Below are 19,049 nucleotides of genomic sequence, written 5' to 3' on the forward strand. Positions count from 1 at the left end.
ATCATTTCTCTGTCAAATGAATTGTTCATCACAGTCTTAAGAAGCAGTTTCAGAGACTCATAAGGCCATAATTTTCATTTAAGGAATGGGTTAGGAGAGCACAGAGAGCTCATCCCTGTGTGGCCCTGTGTGTTCTGGTGGGAATTGCCTTGATGTGTGCAAAGGAAAGCAGGTGCTGCTTCTGCCAAGCACCCATCTCCTATGGGCAGCAGCACTCCAATCTCTGCACATCCTTCTGGCAGCTCTCCTCAAGGCTAAGAGAAAAGGCTGCTGTAACCTTGTCCCCAATTAGTTAAAACTTGCTCTAGTCCCACTTTGAAACACAGGTTGCCAAAGGCTCAGAAGATTCCTGGTTTTTACAAAGAGCTGCAGTGAGGAGAGACACTGACCTGAACAGAGCAACCCCACCTCTGGGGCTGCCTTCCCAGCACAGCTCCTCCCTCCTCTCCTTTGAAACCCCAAATGGGAAGCTGTACCCAGACCTGTGTATGGCTCCTGACTCTCTCCTGAAGTCTTATAAATGATACATTCATAAATCTGTACTTATAAATTAGGCTAATGTCCTCTCCATGCAGGCTGCAATGCTTGCCCACACTAACACATAACTAAATGCAGGAAGTGAAATTCAGATTAAAGGATGAAACACAGGGCCCCATCATCACAGGGGCATACAGGTAAAAGGTAAAGCCTACAAAGGCTGGATCTCTGATGGGATTATGGAGCAGACAGGCTGTCAGCAAACATCACCCCCCCTTCCAGACCCCAGGAAGCTGGAGAAGGGATAAGCATGCAGGAGCAGGGAGATGACAGACTGAGAGGGAGTCGAGCTCCTTTCAGAGCTGGTTGTTGGCACTGCAAATCCACATCCAGAGAGAATTCCTCATGCACCAGGCAACTGTGGACAGGTGCTGCCAAGCTCCAGATGTTTCCCATTAGCATTGGCTCAGGTGTGGGGTGGTTATAAATGGCCCAGGGCAGGCGAGAGGCTGTCTGTGGGGTGTCTGGTGACTCCCTGGGGCACCCTCTGCTTTTACATCTGTATGTAGCATGGATTTTTTTTTTTTTCCCTCCCTCTGGTTGAGAAATTTAATGTAGAAGAGAGTGAGTGGAGGCTGTGTGTGTTATTCTTTAATATCTGTTTCCTTGTGTGATGGGAACAGGGGAGAGTGGAGTTCTCTTGGAAACTTACTAGCAAAGGCAGTGGCTTCTGAGTTGTATCTGACTTATGCCAGTAAGGCAAAAAGCAAAAATCTGTTTTTACGTGAGCAGTAGTGGAATGGCTTTGTACCTGGTAATTCTGGGGTGCTCTTCATTAACCAATGCTGTCTGGTTACACTGATGAATGATCAAGGTTTCTGTGTGTGTGCGATTGCAGAGTGTGGTCAGCAGAACTGATGCCCTTAATGAAGCGAGGAAGAAGATGGTTTATCTGTAAATAATGCTGCCTTTCTGTCTCCTTAACAAAACAGGCCAGTATCAGCTCTACTGCTCTGTTTCATGTGCTAACATGGATGACTGGGACAACAACAATGAATTCATCCAGCGACTGGACTTTTCCAGTTGTGGTGAAGAGAGTGAAGAAAGAAGTGTAAATGAGGAGGACTCCCTGAACTTGAGCCCCCCCAGAAGCTCAGAGTTCCAGAAATGGCAAGAGAGCAGTCCTCTGCCAAAAACCCCTCAGAGAAAGCTTAGTGAGATTTTCCTGAGCAGAACAAAAGCCTGGATGAGTCCCACCCTGAAGTCTTCCCCATCTGTGAGCAAGAGCTGGAGTAAACCTGAGACACCACTGCACATCACCTGGAAAAAGCTGCAGCTCTGTGACACCCCACACACTCCTAAGGTAATGGCAGGTCTGGGGTGCCTCTGTAGGAGAGAAATGCATCTCCCTTCAAGAAGCTCGTGGTTTGGGGGGGAGCTTGGAGGTAGGGAGCTGCACTTGCTGCTCTGTTCAGCACATTTTTGGATGCTAACAGGTTTGGTGTTGAAAATTGGAAGTGGCATTATGGCTGGGATGTGTACTTCACCTGGCAGGAGTGGTCAGCTCCAGCCAGCTTGTTGTCTGGTGCCACAGTGTTCCTTTTTGTGGGAAAGAATTGCTTAGCAGATCTGAAGAAAGCAGGGCTTTGCTCTCAGGGCAGCAAATCTCCTGTGGAAGGGTAGCAAACCAATGTAAGCTTGTGGAGGGGAGTTAGCCTCTCTTCACCTGTGTCACTGTCCTAAAATGTAACTTAGCTATCGAGCCAGTTTCTTGGGAGAATGATCCCAGCCCCTGTTTTATGTGTAACTTCTTGGAGAGAGTAGAATACAACTGCTTTTTGTCTTGAGTAAGCACAGGTGGAGACTTGGCACCAGCTTCTCTCTTCCTAGATGATTTCTGGTGTGTGCATGGCTCCAAGCAGTCCAGACCTGCAGTGAAGCGTGGCTGTTGCTCTTCTCTCAATGTTCCTGCTCTACTGATAGATTGTTTGCTCCTTTCCTCAAGTGGTACACAGAGGATCAGTGCTTTAATGCTTCTGAGCTAGGCTGTGACTTCTGTCCTCCTCCAGAAACCTGACTGTGTGGAGAGAAGGATGATCCTCTGGCTTTATATGATTGACTGTGTGGCAATATTTCCTGAGGAATGGCCTGCCACTCTCTAAGGGAAAGCATCTAAAGGGCATGCCTCAAAAAATTTCCTGCAGTGACCCTTTATAAGAAATCTCCCTAAATCTCACCTTAACATAGGTGAGAAGTTGTCCTTGCTTTGGATGGAGTTAATTTTGTCCTAGTAACTGGTACTGCATTGTGATTTTGGGCTTCAGGACAGTGTTGCTAAAACATGGCTGTTGCTGAGTGGTGTTTACCCAAAGTCAAGGACTTTTCAGTTTCCCATGTTCTGCCAGTGAGCAGAAGCACCTGCAGCTGTGTGGCTCCAAAGCCAGGACAGCTGCCAGGAACAAACCAGAGGAAAGTTCATACCATAGAATGTCATGCTCAACATATAAACAGAAGGAAATTAGCCAGGAGGGGCTGATTAGGGCCCAGGGATGGGCTGGACATCAGTCAGCAGGTGGTGAGCAATTGTGAATCACTTGTCTGTCTTGGGTTTTATTTCTCTTTTCATAGCAATAATAATGATTATATTTTGTATTAATCATTAAATTGTTCTTTTCTCAACCCACAGGCTTTACCTGTTTTTCCCTATTTCTGCTCCCCATCCCACTGAGGAAGGCATTGTAGCTGTGAGCAAAGGGTTCAAAAGCAGAGGGCTGGGGTTAAACCACAATAGAGGTGTATAAAAATCTTCTCCAGAGCAGATGGGCTGCAGGTAGGGAATGCTGCTTTCAGGGTGTGCATTGTGTAGGTAACATGTTGGCTGAATGATTCAAAACTTGTAGTTTGTCATGTTGTAGCCCATAAGCAGCAATCACATGAAATCAACCATTTATTTTCCTTTCTCTCCTGGGATAAAGGTCTTGTATTCCAAGCATGCTGCAAAAGATGGGCTCTAAAGGGCCTAAATCTGCCTGTAGACAAATCTGGGAGTTTTGGCCTTAGACCATCTGAAAGTGATAGAAAGGATGAGAGAGCAGAGCCCTGTCTAAAACTTCAGGCAGAGCCACCAGAAGTGAGTGGAGATGGGGCTCCAGGATTGTAATAGTGAGACCACTGTGGGATTGAAAAGATATAGAGTGCCTTGATCTTCAACAGGGAGACTTTGTGTTCTTAAAGGGCTTTTAACTAAAAGAAAGCACAATGTTAAATGATCCTTTAGACTGTAAACCACTCTCTTGAAGCTGAAACAAGTCAAAACCAAATGTATTTTTTTAAAAGCTCATGGTTACTGAAGGAGTCAAACCAGAGAGAGCAGATTTTTGTCTTCAGCTCAAGACTGCTGAATATACTTTCTATGGTCCAAGGTTCTGGACCAGTGAGTGAAACACAATGGCCTGTGTTCTGTGGCAAGGTGAACTACAGAAGATCCAGATCTTCTTTCTGAATTTTAATTTCTGAAACTCTGGTTTTTACTTGTGAGGAGAAATGGGTTCATTTTTCTTTGCTAGTAGCCATATAAAAAAATATTTCTAGCAACTTCCTCTACCCTAATGCTGCTAAGTGCTGGGAAATCTGGCTGGTGTTCTAGCTCATCTCCTGACAAACCTGTCCTGACTGAACTGATGCAATGGTCCATGCCTGGCAGAACTAGGTCTTCCATTTTAATACAACATAGGATGCAATTTCTACCTCTCTGTAGGATGGAAAGGGGAGCAGCTGGCTCCTCTTGAGGACTGTGATTGCCAGAATGGCTCTGCAGGCCTTGCCCAAGTGAGCAGGGAATAGACTATGAAAGGGCTTAACAAAGAATGGAATGCTTTGTGGAAAATGAAAACTGTGGGGACTAAACTAGGGACACAGGGATTTAATGATTCAGCTCTGCCAAGGAAGGGAGCTGAGTTCTCCTTGAGTTACAGGAGAACAAGAATTTTATTCTGAAATAACAACAAAAAAAATGTCCTGGTTTATTTGCCACTTATTTTTTCCTCTCTCAACACAGAGCCTGTTATCGAAGACAGCTTTTCCTTCATCTGCAACAAAGGTCCCGCCCAAAGGCCTCCGACACCTGAGGCTCACTCCCCGTGCTGAGCCTGAGGACTCCTCCCACGCTTCTCTTGTCAACATTAACCCCTTCACACCTGAGTCCTATCGACAAACGCTCTTCCATCCTAATGGGAAGAGGAAGGCTGCAGGAGAGCTGTAAGTGAGCTTCTCTTAGGCAGCAGACTGAAATCAGACTGCTGGAAGGGGATAAGCAATGGAGATGTTCAGTATCTGGACTTATTTGCTAACAATGAATCATCTGGTTCTGTAGTATTCGTTGCTGTAGAGTAAATGTTAGCAGATGTATCAAGGTAACAGAAGTATAAATAAAAATCAATCATTGCCTCTGTTCACAAAGGTAAGTGGGGGATCAAGAGCTCTTTTCAGTGCTATGGCTGCAGCTTCAGCAGGAATAAGGAGGCCAGGGGGATGATGCCTCTGGAAATGCCACTGTGTCCTGTGGGCAGTGCTGAAATTGCTTTGTGGAGGCCTCCTAAGTGGGAACAAAGAATTCCCAACCTGGGACTCCAGTCTTTAAGAGCACAACTAAAAACTTGTCTATCAACTCTATAAAATACGTGATTAGGCTGTGAAGCAAGGTTTGGAGGCTCATTTGAAAGATGTTTTCATTTCAAACCCAGTTGGATTGCTGCACTGAAATGATACACCCGACTTTCCTAATCTTCTGTTATAGGAAGGATTCTCACCCAGGAAGCCAGATTAAAAAGGAGCTGCCTACAAAGGTGAGTGTCTGTACATTTTCCTCCCACAGAGTGGATAAGGTGTTTGCAAAAGCTTGGTGTTTGATAGAATTTATTCTGTTATTGGAGTAGAAACCATGGCACCGTGCCAGAGGATGAATACCTGTGACAGAAAAGGTTTAAGCTGAATGTTTTGTTAACGTTTGTTCGCGATGACAAACTTGGAAAAGGTGGAATTGCTGTTTCCAACTGCAATAGCCAGGCTTATGGAAGGACAACGGTACCCTCTAGCCGAGCAGACTGGGATTGCAGGCAAATGAGCTCCCTGGAAAAACTACACCTGCAGAGCAAATCTGCCCCCAGGCAACATCCAGGCTGCCACAATTATTGTTTTACCTAGAAGAAAGCCTCAAGTAACCTGTGAATTACTGGAATATTATTCTGCTTGATTGCACATGAGATTGAGTGTGTAATATAGGTATAAAATTGTGTAGCGGGAGGTATTTTTACTGCCAAGCTTCTTAAGATAGTGTAAAATACAGCTGCCTTATGAAATGCAACCTGTTGGGAAGGGCTGCTGTTTCATGTGAGCCACACTTTACTGGCTGTGAGGACCAACTCTTACCTTCTCCTCTGTATCATAAACTACAGCAATCACAGCAGTTGCTGTGGAAGCCACTGAGCAACATGAGCTGCTGTCCCTGTAAGGGATGGAGAAAAATCACCTAGATCACTCCTGTTGTTCACTTCATGCTCCAGTGCTTATCTTTTCTTTACTTATTTCCCCTGCCAGTAGGCATCACTCTCCCAGCAGCACCAGCAGTTCCTCAATCCCTAGTGGCCATTATTGTAGCAATAATTATGTTCCAGCAGTTCTGCCAGCTTTCAACTCTTTGTGGAAAAGTGCCTCTGGGTGAGATTTCAGTGAGAATACAAACAAATACCCTGAGACCAGCTAATCTGCCATGAGCCAACAGCTGGTGCTTCAAACCTGCAGAGCCTGAGCTGATACAGAATGGCCTTGGCTGCAGGCAACCTCAGCTGCCAGGGCAGAGCTGCTCTTGCATAGCTGGGGTCACACAGAGCCAACACACCAAGCTCCTCTCCTGAGCTCAAAATGGGCAATAGATCTAAGGGCTTCTCTAGTCCTGTCTTTAGACCAACACCTTGTTGTTGCCTGCTGTTCACCCCTGAGTGACTCCATCAGCTGTGGGAACTGGTCTGGGTTATCAGGAGAAGGGATTTCATGGCAGTAACCCAAGGAGCTTAGGCATATACAGCCAACTAGACTAAATTTCTCCTTAACTACAATTTCTACCTCTATGGCTAACAAATCCTGATTATATAAAACCAACCAGCCTTGCAGCTTGGCCAACCCAGGGAAGGTGGCCTTAAAGTGGTCAGAAAAAACACAAGTGAAAGGTGATTTCAAGAACTGAAATGGCTGTTTCAAGAACTGGCCACACACCTGCACCTATGCCTGGATGAGCACCCAGAATGGGAGAGGGAGCAATGGGGGTGCTCAGTGACAATAAGTGTTACACACTTCTAGGACAATGACAGCTATTGGGGCTTTCAGCTCCTGTTTGCCTTTGCTGTTTTTGTCTCTTTGCAGAGATACGCTCTGAAGGCGAGCAATATGGTTTCCCGCTACAAGAAGGAGTTCCTGGAACTAGAAAAAATTGGTGTGGGGGAATTTGGCTCTGTCTACAAGTGCATCAAACGCCTTGATGGATGTGTTTATGCCATCAAACGCTCCAAAAGGCCTCTGGCAGGATCCTCAGATGAGTGAGTGTGCTTGCTGGAATCTGCCAGTTGAAGTGATGGGCATGTTCTTGAGAGGTGTGATGGGAAGGAGGGAGTGTGGATCTAAAAGCATCTGATGGGTGGCATGAGCAAGAATTGGCTACTGCTGCACACAAGTAACAGCTGGGAACGTGGGGGAAGATACCACTATACAACTATGGGATGTAAATGTCTAGGGAAGGAAGAAGCCACATGCGCTGCAAAGTGGGAGGATGGAATACCTGAACACCTTGGGTCCATGCAGAGAGTTTCTTTACAATAACTGTCAAGAAGTTTATTTGACAGACATACTGCTGTCCCTGCCTTGCTGTATGGCCAGCACTACTCTTATCCATATTGACCAGCTTGTGGTGTCCTGTAGCTAAAGCAAAGTCTTTGAAGCTGCTGCTGCCTTTGCCTCTTTATTAAAAGACTTGTTCAGCAATTTTTTTCTTTAACAGCTGCTCAGGGCGTTTGAGCAAGGGCAGGTTTTGCCTCAGCAGCTGGGAGAGCCAGTCTGTCTGTCAAAACCTGAGAGAAAGGGGGAACAGAGGGGTTCAGGACTTTGGCAGGGCTCCTCTCCTGGTGCCTGGTACCCTCTGGCAGCCTGTCACCTCAGCTTTTTCCCTGTGTGCCCCCTAGGCAGCTGGCCCTGCGGGAGGTGTATGCCCACGCCGTGCTGGGGCACCACCCCCACGTCGTGCGCTACTACTCGGCCTGGGCGGAGGATGACCACATGATTATCCAGAATGAGCACTGCAATGGTAAGGGTGCACCCTGCTCAAGGCTGACATCCCAGCATGGGCAAAGATCCCTTCTTTTGTACCTTCATGTGGGTGTTGTGGCTTACAACAAAGCAAACTGCCCTGGGGCTGCATTTCTGTGGAGAATCCAGTAAGGGCACATAATATTTAGGTGAAGCTCTGAGTGTGCTAATGTTTAAGAAGCAGTGGAATTTTGTACTGCTGGGATTTGAAAGCTGTTTCTCTGTTTTGGCTGGCCTGGAAAAGCATTCCCCATTCTGATGCTCAGTGTTGTGCTGAGACTGTCCAGGTAACACCTGATATGAATGACTCAAGAGCTGCTGACTCAAGGTCCCTGTATCTTGGCAAAACCTCCTCTTAATGGGGGTGGACAGTGACTGGTTGGATGAAGGTACCTTGAATCCTGACTAGAAAAAAGGGGTTTACAGCTGCAGAGGAATGGAGCAAATGATGAGGCTAAGTATAAATGGGCTGCTGCAGGCAGGGTGGCAAACTCTTACTGAAGTTTGCCCTTGGCAACACCACTCCTTGAGAGAAATTGGAAAAGATGCCTTTAGCTGCCAGAGTTGCTGAACGCAAATATGTAGTGTTCATCTTTGGACTGCAGCTGTAGTCTTGGGGCTCAATGAAGAGTGGTGACAGCTGTTTGGAGTATTGCTCTAAAATCTGGTGGAGGCAAACACAAACTGTGGTGCTCATTGCTGCAGCATCAGTGTACTGCTTGTGTCTGGTGGCTGAACATCTGAGGCTAAAGGAGAGGTGGTCAAAAGTAAGCTGATGGAGACAAAGGCTATGATAGCTTCTAGCTCTGAAATATCCAAAGTGTCTTGATGGAGACTCACAAAACTGTGTCAAATGTTAATGCTTTTCAGTCGAAGATCTGCCAGTGGGAACTGAATTTCCTTGTTCCACCATTCCTACACCTGCTTTCTGCATCTAAGCACAGCAGAAGCAATTAATTTTTCTGTTGTTCACTTGCAGCAGCACCAGCATCATTAAGAGGTCAGCCCTCCTGGCAGGATGTAGAGCTGTAGGCTGGAGGTAGAACTGCAGTTGGCCATCCTTGTTGAGCAGCAGGCTGGGCGTTCCAGGGCAGTGGGAAGGCTGCAGCCAAGTGGTGATGGCCAGGTTTGCTCAGGAGAGCACACAGAGCTGCTGGGGTTGGGGGTTTGTCACTAGCCAGCCTCCAAGTGTTCTGGGCAGCTAAACTGTTTCAAACATGCTGTTCCATAAAACCTCTGTCAGGTCTCAGGCTGACTGTTTTCCTCTAGGTGGGAGTCTCCAAGATGCGCTGCTGGAAAATGCAAAGCTTGGGCAGTATTTCCCAGAAGGAGAGCTGAAGGAAATATTGCTGCAAGTCTCCATGGGTCTAAAATACATCCACAACTCTGGCCTTGTGCACCTGGATATCAAACCTAGTAAGTAGAGTGCCCTTCTCCTTTGTGGAGGGTTTCCTAGTGAACCCTCAGGGGTAGGACCTGTAATAAATCCTTCTGAGTGGACTGATTGTAGTACTCCAAAGAAAAGAGGACCTTGCCCTTGTCTTGTGTATGGTGCTTTGTTTTTTTTTTTTTTTAATTTTTATTTTGATTTGTGCCTTGTGCCACTACTGCTGCTCTAAATTTGAGATTTTTTTTTTCTGATCGTTGGCAGCATTTTACTCCTGTCTCCTGACCTTTGTAATCCTAGCTCATGGGAATCACCTGCATACTGATGGAGCAAGTAGGGCTGCCAGGGAAGATGGGCACTTCCTTATTTACTGTCCTGTTGCACAACACTTGTCTTTTGTGTGTTTAGCTACCTTGGGGGGGATTAAGTTCCTGCAAAAACAGAAACACAGTTTCCTCTCTGCAGGATGGTCACCTCCAGGGCAATGCTTCTCCTCTGTCACATAGTTAATATTCTTAGAGGGGAACTCCTTTTTCCTGCTGAAATTATGCTTCTCCCATAGAGGGCAGAGGGAGGGGGAAGCTGATTTCACTGGGATATTTTATGCACAAGATAGAACTGTCTTATGCCAGCTGTGTGGCTGAATGTGAGCTGGGCAGAAAGCTGACTACTAGGTGGGAAGCATGTGCATAATTTCTCTGGCTGCAAAGCTTAACTACTTTGACAGGTGGGATTTTGACAGAGTTGTCAGGCTGCTGCAGCCTGACTGCTGGTATATCATATCACCTTACTGCTAAACTTCTCTGTCTTGCAGGTAATATCTTCATCTGTCACAAGCTGGCAGTTTCAGGCCCTGCTGGGCAGGAGGAGAGTGACAGTGAAGATGAGTTCTCTCCTGGTGTGGTGTATAAGATTGGTAGGTTTTAGCCTACTTTACAGCTGGCCTAAGATTAGGGCTGCCCGTTACTGCCTGAGACTGCTGTGTCCTCTGGCTGAGGAATCTTGCACACAGAACTGATAGGATAGTCATGAATGCCCCAATTACTCACCAGGATTAATTCCTGTAAGAAGACAAGTCACAGAAAATTCATGTGCTTGTTTCCAAGTGCAGATTCCTGAGTTAGGAGCAGGCTTGCTCTCTTACTCAGTATTTCTCTGTTGGTGCCTATAAAGTGCAGGCTTTTATTGGAGAATGACTTCAGTTTGCTTCATTACATTTCAGCTGCTTGCTCTTTGTCTCAGGTGACCTTGGACATGTGACATCAATAACAAACCCTCAGGTGGAGGAAGGAGACAGACGGTTTTTGGCCAATGAAATTTTGCAAGAGGTAAAACTGTTAGAGCAGGGCAGTGGGGAGAGATCAGCTGTAGAGCAGTCATTAGTCTGACTTGTTCCTCACCTTATCTCCTCTTTCATCTCTCTGGTCTGGCTGTGAAATCTGTGAAATTAGCACTTTATCGTGAACAATAATGGTGTGAGTCTTATCATGTAAATACTTAGTTAATATGTAAATACTTCATAAGTAGCTATCATTGGATTATTGCAACTATTCCCCTTGAGGGATCAGTGAGACAAAACCTTTATCAGTTTAAAGACATTTGATTTGCATATCCAGCTGAGATGAAACTACTGGATGTGATTATTGAGGAATATATTTACCCAGACAGATGCGTTGTAAAACAAATGCTGAACAAATAGTGGTGGGAGGCACAACATATCTCTTAAACTGACTGCAGTTTTGACACTCCAGCCAACAAATGGAAAGGGAATCAGAATTGAACAACCAGCTTGGATGTGTTGTTCAGATATTTAAGGGACAGTATCTGTGCTGCAAGTGGATTTAGGAACTATTGGGCCAATGTATGAGATGAGCCTTCAGTTTGAGTTGGGCTTGGGTAGCTTATTGCCTTGTGGTGGAGGCTGGAGGTACACATGTGTTAGGCCATCCTCTGGAGTTACTGCAGTGATTCCAACGTGGCCTGCAAGGTCCTTATGGCTGGCTGAGATCCAACGTGCTGCTGGTTAGTCCTACTGCCTGCTGCCAGTGCTTTCATGCTGAAGAGCAGGAAACAGCTCACTGAAGGCAGTGCTACATACACACATTTGCTTGGCTGTTTGTTTTTGAGCTCATACCACACCTCACCTTTGCTTAGTGCAGCAAGATGTTCCTTTCTAACAGCTTTCCCTTCTCTCTGCAGCAATACTGCTACCTGCCCAAGGCAGACATCTTTGCCCTGGCACTCACGGTGGCTCTGGCAGCTGGGACAGCGCCACTGCCCCACAATGGGGCCCTGTGGCACCACATCCGCAAAGGCAACATCCCACCCATCCCCCAGAAGCTTCCCCACCGTTTTCTTGAGCTCCTCAAGGTGAGGATGACAGGATGGTGGCTTTTGCAGCTGGCATGTGATGGGAGTGTTAAACTCTGAACTCCTTTGCCTTCTAGCTCATGATCCACCCTGACCCAGCACAAAGACCTTCTGCCACGGCTCTCACCAAACACCCTGTTCTCCGTCCTTCCTGTGGAAAAGCTGTGCAGCTCCAGGAGCAGCTCAATATGGAGAAATGCAAGACTGCCATGCTGGAAAGGTAGGGCTGGCTTGGGCATGAAGGGGAGAAGGTGTGGGCACGACCATGCTGGCCACCAGCTTCGAATGGAGGGTGGTAGTGCTAGGAGAATGCGCGTGCAGAAATCCCCAGCCAGTTCCTGTGCCTGGAGCTGGGGGGATGATGGGGATGTAAAACAGGGACTTGCAGTGCCCAGGCAGCAGCTGTGCTTCAGCTCTGGCTTGGAGGAGCTGGCTGAGTTTTAACAGTGAACTCGTGCACTTCCTGCAACCACTGGTGGTGTAAAATGCTGATACAACCTGCAGCCAGTGGGCAGATGAGGAATTGATAATGCACTGAGATAGTGGGCTAAGCATAGAAGGAAGAGAAATATCAGGTGGTGGCAGATTTCCCTTGTTCCCTCTCACTGCTGTTGGCAGCAGTGTTTTGGAGTGCTGGGATCTAAGAACTGCCCCACAACCCCTCTAAGTTCAGTGCTCAGCTGGGGAGGAGGTTTTCTGTGCAGACAGAAGAGTGAATGATCTGGAAGAATAGCAAGTACCAGAAAGGGATGAAAGGCAATGGAAAAGAAGCATCTGCCTTTATTTAGGTATTATATATGTATGAGATGACGTTGATCTAAGTTTCAGCACTCACAACTATCTGAAACAATGGGAGAAAAACTGAGCCAGGTGCTCCCCATACTGGTGCCAGTGTGTTGCTGACCTGATACATGGTTTTCTTCTGGTAAATCTTCAGAGCTCCTATCTTTTCAAACAGGACCTCTAGGGACAGCTACAGTAATCTTCGTGTTACCCTCTGGGCTGAGAAACTGCCCCTTTCGAGCAGAGCTGGAGTAGTACAGTAACCCTCTAATGCAAGATTGTTCGTAGTTTGCTTCTGTAGCTGCTGGGGATTCATGCCCATGACATGACATGGCTTTCTTGCTTTCCTCTTCCCTCGTCTCCCCCCTGCAGGGAACTTAAAGCAGCTCGCCTTGCCCAGAGCCTCATGAAGGACCAAGCCTTAGGAAGTGCCAAGTTACAAGAGTCTGAAACCTCTTCTAAGCAGAAGAGCAAGCGTCTGGTGGGAGGGAAGAGCTGTCGCTCCTTTAGCTTTACTCTGGGTTTCTGAATTTGTGCTGTCCAAAGACTGCTGAATGATGGCCCTGTGAAAGCAGAGGGTCTGCACAGACCAATGCCCCATATTCTCCCTTCCTGTTTGTTTTTTTTTTTTTTGTTCCCCTGTTAGTTATGAGATGTTGGCTGAGAAAAGAATGACTGACTTACAAATGTTGGATAATGGGATTTAACGTTGTCCTTACTCTTTTACTTGCTTAATTTCTTGTGTAATTGGCCTTGCTACAGACTCAGTGTAACTCTGCTGTGACAAAAGAATGACATTTTCTCTACTCACTTCCCTCTTTCTTGAGTTGGGCCCTGTTATTGGTGACTTTGTGGTCTTAACACTTGGGCTGACTGTGTTTTTAGAGGGGTGATAATGGCTGTACAGGGAGACAGCATCTACAGCTGGCCCCTTCTAGGATCAAGCAGACAGAGACTATGGCAGCCAGTTTTAGCTACGCATCAGGAGCCAGGCTGGTTACACACAGCTGTCCTGGGGGGCTCAGGGTGCAGCTGGAGTGGTGTTTCACTGAGGGGGGACACAGAGTCATAGGAAATACTTTGAGTTAAGGAGTGGGAGTTGAAGAAAAACATTCTTTCAGATTTTTGTAACTGGGTGTGCTCTAACAGACTAGTTAGTCCCTGATGCCCGACTCGCTTTCTGTCAATCGGGGAGGATTCCTTGTTCACCTGGGGGAGGCAGCTGCAGGGTGTTGGTAGCTGGGTCTGTCTGTACCCAATTCCCCTCCAGTACCTCGCACACGGTGAAGCTACCTGCCTGTGAACTGCAGCCTTTCGGCAAAGAGGAGGGCAATTACAAAGGGCTCTTTCAGCTTTTTGGAGTTGCCCATGTTGATGGTTGTATGTATTTCGTATTTGAGATCTCATACACGCTTCCCCCTCTCCCCGCTAAATGTAACTTTGGGGGTCCTTGTCGCTTGTTTGTGTTGGTTGGACAGAGCGCTGCACTGCTATGCGAGAGCACTTGGTAACTCGCTCATTTCCAGCTTTTACTGGTTTGTTTTACGATGTTGCACATGCTGGCTTTTAACTGTTCGAGCCTATCGTTTAGTGCGAATAAAGGTTTTATCATTTTTTTAACGGATGATGGAGTGATGATATTTTGTTGGTTATTTTTGTTTTTTCCCCTCCTCGACTTCGGGGTCCCGCGGGGGCTCGGGGTGCAGGCGCTGCTCGGGTCTGGGGCGCGTTTCCGCCCGGAACCCGCGGCCCGGCCCTTTCCTGTTCCGGCCGGCCGCGGGCGCAGCGCGGCGGCGGCGGGAGCGGCGCGGAGGGCGCGGGGTCGGGGCTCCGTGGGGCGCTGCTTCAGCCCTGCTTTTCCCTCCAGGCGCAGGCTCGGCGGCAGCATGTGGCGGCGACCGGCGTGGCAGGTAGGGCCGTGCGGGCCCGGCGCCCTCGGGGCGGCGGGGGAGCCGCGGCTCCAGCCCCTGTGCCCCGCCGGGAGCCCGGAGCGGCTCTCCGGACACGGAACAGCGCTCCGGGAAGGGGAGGGGCGGACAGAGCCGAGCGCCCGGAGCCCTCGGCCGGCCGTGCCCGCTGGGCCGGGGCCCCGGCGCTGGGTCTGCCCTTGGGGAGAAAGAGCTCTGGAACCACCTGATCGGGGAAATGAGCCCTTTTTTCCAGTTTCTGCACGTGGATCTCTGGCAGAAGTCTTTCTGGGCTTTCCCCTCTCCCACCCCCCGCCTCTCTTCTAAGATGGAATATTTGCTGCGATATAGCTTTCCCCCTTGTACTACTAAGAATTTTGTGTCCTCGATTTGCCTTGGGAACAAGGGTGTCAGTGCATCCACTGCTCATTCCAGGGGATGGATGTACTTTTTGCAGCAGAACCATCAGACCTGTTTGTTTCTAAAGGCTGAAGCTCAAACAACTAAACCCCCACTCTCCTACAATCTCCTTCCCTCTTATTTACATATTACAGAAAAACAGTAGTTACTGCATGTCTCAAAAATAATTGCTGAAGGGGTACCTTTGGGCCACACTTTTTTCTAGGCACTCTTTGATTTAACCAGATGTTCTTTAAGCAATCTTACTAGCTTCATTTGGCTGAATAGATTTCTCTCCTCAGGTCCCCCATTAGTTACCTGGCAAAGTCCATACTTGCAGAGCCTCTGCAAGGGCTCAGAAAATAAGTTGTGAAGGCTTGTGAATGCTGTTCCTAGTTTGTGTCTTGGAAACTGACATTTCTCTGTTCCTTCAGGCGCTGCGCCAGTTTGTAAGACATGACTCTGACACGGTTAACTCACTGGTACTTGAAAGATGTAAGTACCCCTGAGATGCAATTTAGTTGTTACACTCATTGTGTTTATCTCAGTTGTAGGACATCTGAAATAGGGCAGGAGAGAAGCAGTAGGCATGGTGGCTCCTCAGTTTAGCACCTAAGATTGTGTTTCAAGCCCACAGTCTTGAGTGGCTTCCTGTCTGGTCTCTGTCAGGTGAAGCAGCACTTTAGGGGGAAAGAAGAAAGCCGTGATGAAGACTGCCATTCTATAGGGCAGATAGTTGTGCTTTATCTGTGGCAGTGGTTTGGCTCTGCTCTTGGCATGGTTTCTAAACCTGCCTTCAGGTCTCTTGTGTGCTTGTTTCTCACACTCCTGGGGCACTTGTGTGTGTGCTCCTGCCCCAGCAGGGTTTGCTGCAGGTGTACTTCAGCCTTCACTATTTACTTCACATGCTCATTGTGCACAAGGGATACTTCCTGACCTCTTCCAGTTGTCCTTGAACATGGAGAAGGAAGGGATAGACTGTGTCTGCCTAGGCCTGGTAATGGTATAAAAACTTGACTCACTCATTCAGAGGATGGAGTACAGTAATGCAACTTTGTTTCAAAGGTACTGCTGTGCATTGTGCTTTATCATTATGAAACAAATAAAAGCCACATCAATGCAGTTTAGTCTCAAGTGATACATGGATGTATCTGGGAAAGAGATGGAACAGAAAGGATAAGGAACCTTTGGCTTTTTAAATCAGTTAGTTCACAGTGATAATGACAGTACAGACACAGTCAATCATCTGCTGGGGCCTGAAAAAGCCAAATGTCAAAAGAACATGAAAGTGCTCAGGAGGTGCAGAAAGTTGTGATCTTGGCCCTTGAGAAAAGCTGCTGACTGAGGGCTTGCCATGCTTAGAAGGATCATAATTCACCTGTGTGTTTGGTCTCTCTTGTTTCAGCCATGAATCGTGTTCAGCTGCTTGGTCGGGTTGGACAGGACCCTATCATGAGGCAAGTGGAAGGAAAAAATCCTGTTACCATATTTTCCCTTGCAACCAATGAGATGTGGCGGACAGGAGATAGTGAAGTGGGCCAGGGAGGTGAGTCTGCACAGCAACGTGTCCCAGGTCACGGCTGCAGGGCCAGCAGCAGCACACTGGCAAATCTCTGGGGTGCAGGAAGGTTCCTTTGAGCTCAGCAGAGATGCTGGTGCATTTGTGTGTGTATGTCTCACTGATGCCCAGCAGCATATACTGATCTGCTGTTGCCCTTCCTCAGGAGGAGAGGAGAGTGTGCTGAGTGGGCAGTTTGTCACTGGTGGGGGTGTGTCAGAGGCATAGCAGGTTCTGTGTTCTTACTTGTATTTCAGGATGAGAAAAATAAAGAAAACATAATTTTCTTATTGATTCTGTCATCAGTTTGCATCTGCAGCTGTCTCATTCTCTAGATTCTATTCAGTGTGGAGTGTTTGAGGGTAAAAATGTGGGTGTTAGAATGGTGGGTACTACATGAGGGGAAAAAAATTAATACCATGAGCATTGTCTTACAGAAAAAGCAATGTCTTGGTTTGAACTGTGCTTCTGCACAAGAATTTGTTTGGACAAGGATGAGTGGAACATTTAATTCTGGAGTGAAGTGAGAGATGGAGTGCTACTATACTTCTGTTTTCAAATCACTTCTCATAATTTGAGAATATAAATGTGTTGAAACTAATTTCGGAGTCTTGTGTCACAAAGAGGATTTGGCATCCAGCTCTGTTACTTCTGTGTACCCTAGGTGATGTCAGTCAGAAGACGACATGGCACAGGATCTCTGTCTTCAGACCTGGCCTCAGGGATGTCACCTATCAGTATGTGAGGAAGGGGTAAGTGAAAAACAAATGTGGGTGAGGATTTAATGCCTTCATAATGGATTACTGTAATAATTACGGTGACCAGGAGCTGTAATAAGATACAGGTGGCATAAAACAAGTTAGCAGAGCAGCTACAAACAACTGATACAAAAGCCTGTGTACCTTGAATCAGATTCTGAATTCAGCCTTTTCATCAGGAAGTGTAGTGATAAGACAAAGAGTCATGGGCTCCAAGTGAAAGAAGGGAAATTCAGGTTGGATATATGGATGTAAACCTTACTGTCAAGGTAGTGAGGCCCTAGCACAGGTTGCCCAGAGATGCTGTGGATGCCCCATCCCTGGAAGTGTTCAAAGTCAGGCTGGATGAGGCTCTGAGCAGCCTGATCTAGTGGATGGTATTCCTGCCCATGGCCAGGGCTTTGGAACATGTGGTCTTTAGGACAACATTTTAAATTCAATCCCAAATTGATTACAGAGTGGAAAACAGCAGCACAGTTCTCTGACCAAAATCAAATTCTTGTTTTTTTTCAGCTCTCGAATCTTTGTTGAAGGGAAGATAGATTATGGTGAATATACAGATAAGAACAATGTGAGGCGACAGGCCACAACAATTATAGCAGGTAAGGAGCAAAGCACCAAGGTGCCCTTCGCCCTTTTAAAATGAAAAGAGGGTGGAGGACCTCTGAAATGAAGCTTGGTTTGTCTTCATCCTCAGTATCCACACTCAGGGATTTTGAGAGAATGGATAGTGTTTACCAGCAGATTTCCTCTGGCACTGCTTGTAAACACACAGAAAATGAGAATATCCAGTTGCAAACTGTTGGTGTCATTTGCTTATCCCACAGAATGGATAAGGAGTAGACTTGTGCCTTGAGATACAACAACGAAAACAAGGAAACTCAACTTCTTCCTTGAGCCTTTAAATACTGAGCATCCTGCAGCATCTTTATTGTGGATAGAGCTGCTCCTGTGTTGCTTTTGAATAAGGGATAAATTAATTGGGTAGTAAAGCAAACATTTCTGTTACAGAACTATGTCTAAAAAAACTAGAACAGAGGAAAAGGAGAGGGGGAAAAAAAGGAACAGTCATATTCCTGGATTTTTCTGCAGCCTCTTTAAATGCTAGTAGTGCTATCAATTACTGGAAGGGAGAAGCAATTCTCTTTTTTAATTAGTATTCTCCTAATGGATTCTTGTTCAAGAGGCCTAGTCTCAAGGCACTTCAGAAATTCCTTAGGTTTGATGAAGTAGGAACTTCCCATAGTCCTACAGGCTGTTTACATGGTATATAGTATACTATATAGTGCAGAGTGAACATGACAAAAGAAAAGGGAAATAAGCTGTAACTGATGGAGATTGTAGTCAAAGAATTAAACCATTATTTTAAAATGTTTTTAGTGTCTTTCACTGTTCAGCAGCTTTTCATCAGCTTTAGCACTTGTTTCATGGTACATATGGCCACCTTGAATTGTCTGCTTTCAGGGGAGGTAGAGAAGGAGCCTTGTATTGGACACTGTTTTGTTTTAGCAACTATTATTCTGTTCCAAAATCCACATCTTAGCAACTTATTTTAACACAAATACCTGGGCTTCATGGTGTGAAGGCTTACAACAAGGCAAAACAATGCTCAAGATTAATTTTTTAAATTTTTTTTCAGATAATGTGATTTTTCTGAGTGATGGCTCGGTGAGAGAAAAGGTGTGATGTCCTTAGTGCTTGGATCCAGGCCATTTCATTCCTTTGGTTTTTCAGTGCTTCGTAACTCTGTAGTCACATATATTGCTGTAGTTTCTTTATGAAGTAAATAAAATGTTTGTTACCTAGAGGGTATTTCTGTGTGTTTTGTTCTCCCATGTGCTTTCTCTCTGTTATGATCTTTTGGATTACTTTTTTTTTCTTCTTTAAAGAGAAGTACCCTAGGCAGCTGTATCAATTCTTGATGAATATGTAAATGGGGAGTCACTCTTTGCATCTTCAGCCAATTTCAAACCTTCTGTCCTTGTCTGCCTTAATCTCTCTCCTGTCTTGTCGGGCCTGCCAGCTTGATCCCCTCTCACTTTTAGCATCCCTCCTCT

The 19,049-nt window shown here is 46.5% G+C and overlaps 1 protein-coding gene across 2 annotated transcripts; it reads left to right on the plus strand.

Moving 5' to 3' along the window:
* The first annotated feature begins 1,357 nt into the window (after positions 1-1,357).
* Positions 1,358-18,797, plus strand: WEE2 (WEE2 oocyte meiosis inhibiting kinase). Of its 2 annotated transcripts, XM_054514994.1 has the most exons (16): positions 1,493-1,840; positions 4,535-4,734; positions 5,273-5,321; positions 6,895-7,067; positions 7,707-7,828; positions 9,100-9,246; positions 10,032-10,133; positions 10,460-10,545; positions 11,417-11,587; positions 11,665-11,807; positions 14,244-14,280; positions 15,111-15,171; positions 16,082-16,222; positions 16,899-16,986; positions 17,506-17,594; positions 18,632-18,797. In XM_054514994.1, exons 1-16 carry the CDS (start codon positions 1,508-1,510, stop codon positions 18,676-18,678), a joined length of 1,989 nt encoding a protein of 662 aa, XP_054370969.1. In that variant the 5' UTR covers positions 1,493-1,507; the 3' UTR covers positions 18,679-18,797. The 2 variants fall into 2 exon arrangements, with proteins under 2 accessions (XP_036256919.1, XP_054370969.1); XM_036401026.2 differs by lacking the exons at positions 14,244-14,280; positions 15,111-15,171; positions 16,082-16,222; ... (1 more) ...; positions 17,506-17,594; positions 18,632-18,797 and adding an exon at positions 12,743-13,928 and having other exon boundaries at positions 1,358-1,840.
* The last annotated feature ends 252 nt before the right edge of the window (positions 18,798-19,049 follow it).

Source organism: Molothrus ater, chromosome 5 (assembly GCF_012460135.2).
Source record: "Molothrus ater isolate BHLD 08-10-18 breed brown headed cowbird chromosome 5, BPBGC_Mater_1.1, whole genome shotgun sequence".
Classification (NCBI taxonomy): domain Eukaryota; kingdom Metazoa; phylum Chordata; class Aves; order Passeriformes; family Icteridae; genus Molothrus; species Molothrus ater.

Bases quoted from the DNA above. Each gene is read 5' to 3' on its own strand.
- WEE2 (XM_054514994.1), top strand. From the start codon at position 1,508: ATGGATGACTGGGACAACAACAATGAATTCATCCAGCGACTGGACTTT. The intron at 11,588-11,664 runs GTGAGGATGACA...TTTGCCTTCTAG, and splicing joins GTTTTCTTGAGCTCCTCAAG to CTCATGATCCACCCTGACCC. The intron at 17,595-18,631 runs GTAAGGAGCAAA...ATTTTTTTTCAG, and splicing joins GGCCACAACAATTATAGCAG to ATAATGTGATTTTTCTGAGT.